The sequence below is a fragment of the Vigna umbellata genome, chromosome 1 (genome assembly GCF_029865625.1).
Source record: "Vigna umbellata cultivar VRB3 chromosome 1, Vumbellata_1.0, whole genome shotgun sequence".
Classification (NCBI taxonomy): domain Eukaryota; kingdom Viridiplantae; phylum Streptophyta; class Magnoliopsida; order Fabales; family Fabaceae; genus Vigna; species Vigna umbellata.
Window position 1 is genome coordinate 18,658,078 of NC_142165.1, and position 10,597 is coordinate 18,668,674.

At 31.2% G+C, this 10,597-nt stretch overlaps 1 protein-coding gene across 1 annotated transcript; it reads right to left on the bottom strand.

Annotated features, from left to right (window-relative positions):
- Positions 1 to 1,012: 1,012 nt before the first annotated feature.
- Positions 1,013 to 5,494, bottom strand: LOC124837517 (growth-regulating factor 1-like). Its single transcript, XM_047312897.2, has 4 exons — positions 4,731 to 5,494; positions 3,812 to 4,030; positions 2,988 to 3,336; positions 1,013 to 2,237 (listed from the first exon to the last, which is right to left on the bottom strand). The coding sequence occupies exons 1-4, from the start codon at positions 5,128 to 5,130 to the stop codon at positions 1,385 to 1,387; spliced, it is 1,821 nt and encodes a 606-aa protein (XP_047168853.1). The 5' UTR covers positions 5,131 to 5,494; the 3' UTR covers positions 1,013 to 1,384.
- Between the last annotated feature and the right edge of the window lie 5,103 nt (positions 5,495 to 10,597).

Sequence of the window (10,597 nt, forward strand, 5' to 3'; positions counted from 1 at the left end):
TTAAGGATTTTCAACTATTAAGGATATAATCATGTTAAAATTTTATAATTAAATGAACATTTACCTCTTAAAAAAATATGATGTTTTTATGTTAAGGAATTGAATAAAAATGATAACGATTAAAAGAGTGTGTGACATAATACTAGTATAAAGTTTTTGTAGATTTATTTTGTTAATGCTAAAATTCTATTAGTACTTTGTGTTGTTGTAACCCAAATAATAAACAGAAATATAACTCAAAGTATATTTATTAGACTTCATATTTAAGTGATTATTTGTTAAAAATATTAATTTATAAAATATCTAGTTTATTTTTTAAATATACCGAATAAAAGTAAATTTAATATAATTTTGTATTACGGGTAAAACTCATTTAACATTGAAGCATTATCACATAAGATGGTATTGTAAATTGACACAGACATTGCCTTAATTAAACAAGCTACATTGTAAAAAAATTGTTGATAAAAATAAAGTCAGGGCGAAGTCTTGTCCAGATAAGCTTTTCTTTCTGTAGAAAGAAAATAATACATTCTTTATAATAAGATAAAAATTAACCCAAAAGAAGTAACAGAAAAGACAAAAGAAAATTTTGACAGATAGAACTAGTTAATCCGTAAATTAGTTTATAAAAATTGAAGCCTTATCTGGAAGTGAAAGTTAATACCTATGTTAGATGCTAAAATATGCAGAGTAGTACAAGCCTGTGAAACCAAAAGATTTTGCAAGATCTTAGAGTGAAAGGGACAGAAGCAAGGCAACCACAAGCGAGTGGTCCACATTCCACAAACGCCAATTCATTACCAAACAAACTTACTTTAAAGGAAGAACAACAAAACCCACTTCAAACTTCAAAACCAGGAATCAGAATTCTCTATTCCATTTAAGACCATCACAAAACTTGTGTTGTTTGCATTAACTTTTTCTAAGTGCATGTGCTCTCTCCTACCGATTACTCATATCATTTCAAACTATATATACTACTATAGTCATGCAAAATCATGGTCTCAACTTCACCCCAAAACCTATCCATCATCATCTTCTTAAAAAACAACCAAGTCCACACACTCCAACCAACATCACTTACAGTTGAATACAAACTTTGCCAAAATGCATGAATAGAAAGAAACAAATTAAAGTCAAGCAAACCAAAAACCTACCTACACATCCAAATTATGATGAGGGCAAGGTATTAATAAACAAGAACACATATTTCCAAATTCTAAGATTACCATATGTATTTATATATTATAATACTATATAAACTTCATTAATGATTAAAGTCAAAAGAACAAAGTTCTTTTCTTTTCTTCTCCTTCCTCTTCTTCTTCTTCTTCTTCTTCTCCCTTCCATCATGCCTTCTTAAAGTTGTTGTGGTTGTGGTTCACAAGGCATTGCACAGTGTGGTGGCACTGGCACCTTCTTTGATGTTGTTGTTCTCTGCCCTTGGACTGCTTCCAGCACTGCTATTGGAAAGTGATCCAAATGCTGTTTTTTGCAACACCCCATTTGGAGACGACCCTAGTGGAGGACTATTGTCCCACCCATCTTTCATGAGGTTGAGAGCAGAAGTGTTCTTGCCACAGTGATCACTTCCATTGCTGTTGTTATTAGTACTACTCAGGTTCAAAACCTCACCAAGAGGGCCACCCATAGAACTTTCCCAAGTGATTGGAATCCAATTGGCTTGCCTGGTGTTTGACTCATTGGGAGCACCACTTCCCACTCCCAACCCCATTTGAATAGGGTCTATCTCCCTTGAAAGCCTTAGTGGTGACAGTGTGAGTTTCTCATTAGAGGGTGAGGAGGTAGTGAATGACATGAAATCTGAGGAAGATATCGGTATGGAGATCGACAACTGAGTCCTATCTGACTGCATGTTGTCAAGTTCAGGCCAAACAGAAGAACGGTGATGGTGATGGTGAGACTGTGGTTTTGGAGAGTCATCGATGAAGTGCCTGAGAGAATGTTGTTGTTGGGACTCAGAATCATCCTTTTGTGAAGATGATGAACCAAAGCTTCTCTTCTGTGAAGGGTTGAGCAAGGAATCAGAAGTGACAAGCCCAAACTCATTGTTGTTCCTTGAGGAAGATTCATCATATGGGAGTTGGTGTTTATGAATCATGAAAGGGTCCTTTGGTTTCAGCTCAAGAGTTGGAGGCACCATGGGAAGCGCAGGGCCATCCTGCATCCTCTCACTAGCGTTGTTACTGTTCTCTTTGCTACTCATAAACATCCTGCATGCAAAGGAAAAACGCACCAAAAGAAACTCCATAAAGAATCAAAAGCAATCTTTAAAACACACATAAAGTAACAAAATTTGAACCATCTTTTTTTTCCTCTCCCTAACACGAATCTCAACTCAACCACTATTTAAATGACCAGTCCCTTTCTGCCCAAAAGGATGATGGAATACTAGATTCTTTGATTCTATTTTGTGCAAAGTCCTAAAGCCCTACACACCAAGCAAAAATATATTACATAGATCTGCACACACTACCTAAACAAACCACAACGAGGAAACTCTTACTTTAGTCCTCAAGTTCCAACTTTAAAATTTCCTTCACTTTACCCATCCCTTTAGGAAAATACCAATCCCCCATGTTGGAAAACACAGTAGAAAAGCACTAAAATGAATGACAGATATACAAAACTTGGGGCCAAATTTAGAATCTTATAAATCTAAGTACTAAAGTGACTTATATCAGAACTGCAGTCAAACTTTCAATATCCCCACAATATGTTCCCATAAATTGGAAGAGTATTTGAAAATATTTTCTAGGACCACACTCAAATTGAGCTTTGAATGCACTGATAGAGTAAAGGACTCTAACACAGTTATTCAATCATACACATGAGAAGTTTGTAAGCTTTTACAGCAACCACCTTAAAAGTCATACATAACAAGATTTCTGATTAGTTGAATGTAAATGACAATGCATGAAAAATAAACTGTGATTATTAGTCATAGTTGGTGAGTGACTGACCTATTGATGGTGTTGGCTGGAGAGGAATGAGATGGAAGAGGGTGGTGCACATTGTTGTGTGCAAAGGTGTTGTTGTTGTTGCCGCCGGGCACCACAATGGAGTTTGAGGAAGCATTAGGAGGAGTAGTGGTGGTTGTTGTGGTGGTAGTGGTGGTGAGGGCATGGCCTGATTGGCCTTCCACAGGCTTTCTTGAACGATGGCGTCCTCTGTTCATGTGCCGCTCGCAATACTTCTGATCAACTACGGCATCTCTCGAGCACCGCCATTTCTTCCCATCTGTTCTCCTACACCTCCCTGGCTCAGGGTCTGTGTTGTTCGAGAATCCCAGATGGAAACCTCCCCATCCCACTGCCACACAAAACAACAACATCATCATCATCATAATCATCAACACACCAGACAAATATATCCCAGATGAACTCATACTGTTATATTCAATCAAAAACCTCTGTTAAGTTTAACTTTCACAATAATCAACTTACATACAAGTCATACTCACTCACATAGATGAATTGTGTCTGGATAAGAGCATAAATCTGTTTTACATTATCATCACTATTATACTCGTGAATTTATTCAACAATTCTTACTTTGGTTGCTCATATTAAGACAGTATGAGTTTTCTGATTAAACAATCTATCCCTGATTAAATAACACAACCAGAATATTCAAAGAAAAGTATGAGTTTTGTGATTCTTTTATACAGTGTCTTCATAAACATAACTACAATACATTAAATCAGTCCTTTAAATCATACTAAAATAGACCAAAGTTATCTGATTCTTTTTGTTTTATGGGTAGTAAAAAGTGTTACATTACATACATGTGTTGGGTCTCAGGAGGCCGCTTGAAAAGTTGCAGAAGGCAGCAGAATCGAGTGCTTTTCTGATGGGTATGAGAAGATGAGTTGGTACAGGCACGTTTGCTGTGATGTACTTGTAGATCAAAGCTTGGTGTTCAAGTTCCATCCACTGTGAAGGCGTGAATGGCCCTCTCACACCAGCCAAAGCCCCATGCATGCTTATGCTTCCCGAACTGTAACCTGCGAACACATATAAACACACATAAGGTCAAAAAAACATGCGAACACTGTCGAAATTGACCACTTTAAAAAAACAGAACACACAAAAAAAAAGTCACTTCCTATCTCAAAAGAAAACAGCCAAAAGAGAGGTGGTAGAAGTTCAATTAATGGCGTGAAACCTTCAATGATTTGATTTTCTTTACCTCCTTTGATTTCAAAAAAAAAAAAACAGTCAAGTCAACCTTTATTTTTCGTGTGAGGAAGACATGAAAAGTGGAACAGAGATATTTTTTTAGGGAAAGAGACTATACTATTTGGCACGACCAATCAAATTTTGGACTTTATTTTTTTTCATATAAGGCTCTTCATATGTTTTTCTCATTTGGTACCCTCTAGTTTACCGTGCAAATTTTTTACCAAAATCCCTCTTCCTAAAACGGGAAGAAGTGGAAGATTTCACATCTAGGGAGGAATTTTTGTTTTACTTTCTTGTGACATGACTCACAAACAGAGACCACTCATGTATTTCCATGAAAAGACCCTCCACCGGTACTGTAGAATCAGACCGTAACAACCCACATAATATTTTGGCTCCCCACAAGGGATACCATATTCCAAATCCAAATCCAAACACACCCTTTGAAAAAGAACACTCCTTTATTAATTAACAATTAATGATTATTATTTTCCTGAGATAAACCCCATAATCAAGTAGTACCTGTATTTCTGCTGTAACTAGACAATTGGTGGTAAGAAAAAGGCAATGTGGCATTTAAGGAGGCCTTGTCCACCATCAAAGGCTCTGATTTTGGTGAAGAGAAACTCAGCATTTGTGGTTGGTTGTGGCCCTCAGAGAAAAGGGTGACATTAGATCTCAGCAGAGAGTTTCTCTGATGAAAGAGCATTGCTTTGGATGCAGCAGACATGTTGTCATCAGTTTTAGGCACTTTTGAAGTCCTCCACTCATCTTCACTTGCTGTGCCAGATCTCTCTTGCTTGAGCACCCCAGATCCGTACCACTTGTGTTTTGTCTCAGGATCTGAAGCAAGAGAAGAACCAAAGGCGCAACTGCTGTCTGAACCCACCAACCCCTCCAAACCCACCACCCCAAGATCCATCAAGACAAAGAAAGAACCAAAAACAAATACAAAAAAATAGCACACAGATAACTAAAACTAGACACTGATAATAGCATTAACAACACTAGGCTTCAAGGAACAAGGGAAGTGTTGGTGATGGGGCATCTCTTCCTCAGAGGTTGTGGACAACAACAAGGAGTAGAGTACACAAGTTGTTGCTGCTCCCTTTGGAAAAGTAAGGCACATCTCATGTGGGTGGAGAGAGAAATTGAAGAAGAGAGAGAGAAAGAGAGAGGTGACTGTGGAAGAGGGATGAAGTAGAAATAGAAGATATGCTTGACACCTTAAAGCTAAGCTAAGCTGAATCTGGAAACCGGAAACCAGACTGGTTTTGTTTTTTTGGGAGTTGATGTCTTGGCAAAGATAAAATAATTGGAGAGATAGAGAGAAACTGGTGGGGAGCAAGAAACTGACTCGACATGGTTTACAAAAATATCATCATTTTCTCTTTCTCTTGCAAAATCACATTTTTCTTCTACTCAAGACAATCTTAATCAACTCAAAAACATCATCTTAAGTGTCAAAATTTTCTTTTGAAAACAGTTAAACTACCTAAATGACACCTGAAGTTATTAATCTTATATTTCACTCTGAACAAAGTTATGATAAATACTAAACAAAACAAAAACTTTATTCTTACATACGAACTTATTCTTAATTTTATTCTCGTATACCAACTGTCACGGGATTCCTCAGGTCTAATAAGTATTTTCAAGTTTAGATTTTGTTAAATATTTAACACTAAAAATAATTTGTGGCAACTACATTTACAAGATACTCTCAAGTTCAGATAGTATTTAATACACAAAAATTTGACTGGTATAATTGTCTTACTTGCTTCTTCTGTTAGAGTATTTCTTACTAAAGATTTTTTGGATTTTCAAAAAAGGATTTGTAGGACATACTAATCCAACAATCGTGTATTTGTATGGTACCATATACCAAATTTGATGACAAAATAATTGAGTATATATATATATATTTATTTACTTATTTATGATGATATCTATTGTTTTTTATATTGTTGTAAGATAATATTTAATGTTATTATTATAATATGGTATACTGGTTTTGTTTTGAGTCACGGTCTACTCTACTCTACTCTAGACTGTCCTGGGAGAGGGCATTTATGGAAACCTACACAGCAAACCATGGGATGTAGCTGTACTGAGAAGGATGTGAGTGTCTTTTTATGTGAACATGTTTGGTTCCACAACCTTTGTTGTTCTTTTCCATCTCACTAATCTAAACCCCAAGTTCTTCTTTCTTTTGATAAACTTTGCACAACAATGTGTTATTTTCAGCACCTCATTACCTAGTAAAACCACTCAATGTGAACATGTTGAAGTCTACAACTGTTGAAAGCAATAGGGCTATTACCATAAGATGAAAGGATAATAGTAATTAATGTTGGATGGGAATGGACATAAAAGAAGAAGAGAGAGAGAGAAAGAGTGTAGTTATTAGTTTTATAAGCAACAATTATGGTTCTGGTTTGGCTTGCAATGTGCCTCACTTTTCTTTAAGTTAAAAGGGTAATAAAGCAAACAGGTGGTGGGTTGCATGAACAAAGATGCATTGGCACGTGACAGTGTGACACAATCCTCACTCAGAAAATTCTACCTCATCTCTGTCTTATTCTTCTTTCAATCCTCACTCTCTTCTTTTGCCCATGTCCATATATACCATCAGATATTTCTATATTTCATGCTCATTCTTTCTCTTCCTAAGCATAAAAAAATTGTTAAAAAAGTAATTTTTCAACCCTAATTCAAAGTCAAAATTACACCCATTTATATATATTGTAATATTTTTAATCATTTTTGAACTAAATTTGTAATATGAGTAATAAATAAATAAATAAATAAGAGGGTATTAGGTGTGCATGTGTAGAGTGGATCTATGAATATATCTCTTTTCATTGGGCAATGACATAACTTGAGTTCAAAGGTAAACACATGCATAGCTAGTGTTCCCACCATTGCTATATAATAATATAGTGATAGATCACAGTTTTGTTCTGCTTTTAAGGAGAGCAAAAGATACTTGTTCCATCTTTATTCCTTCAAAAACCTAAGTTTTAATTTGGGTTTCAAATTTTAATGAACATTTGTTCATACATGTTTGGTAAAAAACATTGAGAGAGAGAAGGTTTTGCAGTTTACTGTAATAGAATCATTTATCTCTTGTAAATAACACTTCTGATCTGTATAAAAAATAAAACTTAAATGTGTGGTGTGATTGTTTTAAATATCAACATCATATAATCATTTAAAAACACTTTTTTTTTCAAATTCAAATTTATTGTAATTAACATTAAAACTTACTAAGTATGTTTTTTTAAATATTTAACTGCCTTAGACTTTACCTTTTATATTGATAGACGTTGTAAATTTTAATTTTATCATAATTACTTTCTATTTATTTATTTATTTATAAATATACACCAACTTCAATTTGGTTCTAATTTAAATTTCCACTTTTACATATAAACACTTGAACTCAACTTTTGTTAATAGTCTTGTACTAAATTGGGATTAAACTTACAAAGAAGAAGTTTCTTTAATTGCTTTTGTTTTTCAAATCATAATAGTCTATTAGTTTTAACTTTATAAATCAGTTTTCCAGAAATGTAATAACTTTAGAATTAAGAAAATAAATAAATAATTTTTTTTCTAACCTTTTAAATACTACTTTCTGATTAAAACAGAATTACAACAATGAAAGAAGAACATGAATGAATGAATTTAAGACAAATAGATTGCATCTAGTTTGACAGGAATAACTATTTATAAAATTATGGGACTTTAAGAAATAATCAAAATGCAACCAAAGCTTATGACATTTGTGAATAAAACCAATAAAAAAATAAATTTAATTGAAACAAACTTAAATTGTTAATATTTATTTACTACAAAAAAAAAGGACCATAGAATAATATTAAATTTCACAATATACATTTATAAAAGAGGTAAAATTTAGGAACTTGAATACAATTTTTTTTTCACTTTTATTCAATAAAATTTATATTTTTGAACAAACCAAAAGTATATAGTTTCAAAAGAAAAGTTCCAAATTCATTAAAGAATAAGAAAATTTATATATAGTGCATTTAAGTAAATTTATTATGAGTTTTATAAGTGAAAACCATCTCCATCAACTTCTCCTTTAACATAGTAAATAACCCCTTCTATTAAGATAGTCTCCCAATATGTTAACCCTATTAAAGGGCTACAGTTTGTATCTGTCCTAAAGCATTCCCAACATCATAATTATGAATCAACAACACCACTTTGGTCAAACCAGTGTGTTCAATAGTCAAATGTAATGGGTCAAGGGAAAAAGGATACTAAATAAATTCTTACTTGTTATTATTAATCCTATCTTAATTATTTTAATTACCCATTTGATTATGCTAACTAATTGATTAGGATGTCAAATTCACACTTGAGTTTCTTTCACATTCTTTCACATTATATGCAATGAAACAATGGATTCATGGTACAAGTAAAAGTAGTTTTTTTTTTTTTAAAATGTGATGATTATTAGTTTGAAGATTTTTTTTCTACAAAGTAAAATTTAAACATAAAAATTTATATTAAATATAAATTCTGACTAAAAATATCAATTCATTGAATTAAGTAATATTTTGTTATTTAAATTCTGTGAATAAATATAATTAAATCAGCAAGCGGAGTGGAATCTTTTATAAATTATTATACAGGGTCAATGTTGATAATTAGTCTCACTCCTTTTATAATAAGATGATAATTTAATAAATTTTTCATGCGACTCATAATGTTTTGATTAAGTATATATTCATGCAAGAACACAATATGTATACTCATCACATCAATCAATTGTACTGTTTTTCTAACATATGTTAGTTATGAACAAAGTGAATCTATATTTATATTAATAATATAATTATTTTCTTAAAAAATACAAAATTGATGAGAGATGATCACGAGACTTTTACTCACTCTTAGTAAATTGTACATGTTTATTGTATAAATATATTTTTTTAACATGTATTATACACATACTTAGGGTAGTAGTGCATGTGTAGTATGATTTAGGGAGATTAATAAAATGAAAAAATGGAAATCAAAAGCACATGACCATCATATTAATATATTATTAATAACAATAGAGATAATTAAAAAATTTAAGGAGCACATGACCTCCTAGGCTACCTTATTATTTTTTTATTTTCTAAGCACATGATGCTCCTATATGGAAAATATAGTGTTTTTGTCATCTTGCATTTTTTTTTATTTGGTAAGATCTTTGCATAAATATAAAATTTTTTGTTCAAAAAAAAATGCTAATTCTTCAACTAACTTTTAGTCAAATTGACCAAAGACATATCTTTATCACTGTCATAGCACCTATCTGTCTACCTATAAAATAGAGGTGGAGAAGGGTATTAAGTGCAATTTATCTTTTTGTATAATTTTTAATTTTTATCAGTGTATTCTAATAGTGCACTGAGGACACTACTTAAGAAAATAAAATAAAATAAAAAAGTATATATATTCTCATGTAGTTTTTTATGTGTATTTTCACATGATTTTCAATAAAATGTAACTCATTCTTTTCAATTTTATTCATCTATTTTAATTAACAGTTACATTTAAAAAAAATACTGAACATATTATTTTCATGAATATAACATTTACTTATGTTGATTAATTTGATTATATGTAATGGAATAGCATTATTTGTCTATTAATATTGAAATATTTCTTTTCTGATATTATATTTAATAGTGCATTATATTTTATAATAGAAATTTTAAATATATAGCCATGTTGTTTAACCTGAATATATGATATGTAATACAAAATGTCCTAGTCCATTTTTTGAACTATACTAATCATAGTATTTATTAAACATAATAAATCTAATCTCTCTATATATACGTATTAATATTGCATCAAAATTTTATTACTTTTATTATTACTTGAAATAATTATCAAACAGGAAATTTCACTTACAATACCCTAATCACGATCTTTGACAAATATAATATATTTATTAAATTTTGTAAATTTAAAATATATTTTAATTCTTTGAAAAAGTATTCGTATTATTATTTGAAGTAATCAAAAGTTAATACGTACATGTTCTAAAAATGAAATTTTAATATATATATATATATATATATATATATATATATTATTTTAATATTAGTAACCTATCTCTTATTTTATATATAATTATTTTGTAATTTTACTATGTTTAGTAATACAATGCTTAAAACTATTAGTCAATAAATTTATATATAACATAATATCTATTAAACATAATGCATTAATTGAATTATTTAATAAAGATTATCAAATTTCGTATGTTTATTATATATAATATTACTTAAAATGGTCATTATATGTATAATTAACTATATCATTATAAAATAATAAATTGGAAAAAATAATTTCTT

Bases quoted from the DNA above. Each gene is read 5' to 3' on its own strand.
- LOC124837517 (XM_047312897.2), bottom strand. From the start codon at position 5,130: ATGGATCTTGGGGTGGTGGGTTTGGAGGGGTTGGTGGGTTCAGACAGC. The intron at 3,337-3,811 runs GTATGTAATGTA...TTTGTGTGGCAG, and splicing joins CCTCCTGAGACCCAACACAT to TGGGATGGGGAGGTTTCCAT. The intron at 2,238-2,987 runs GTCAGTCACTCA...CTTTGCATGCAG, and splicing joins CCAGCCAACACCATCAATAG to GATGTTTATGAGTAGCAAAG.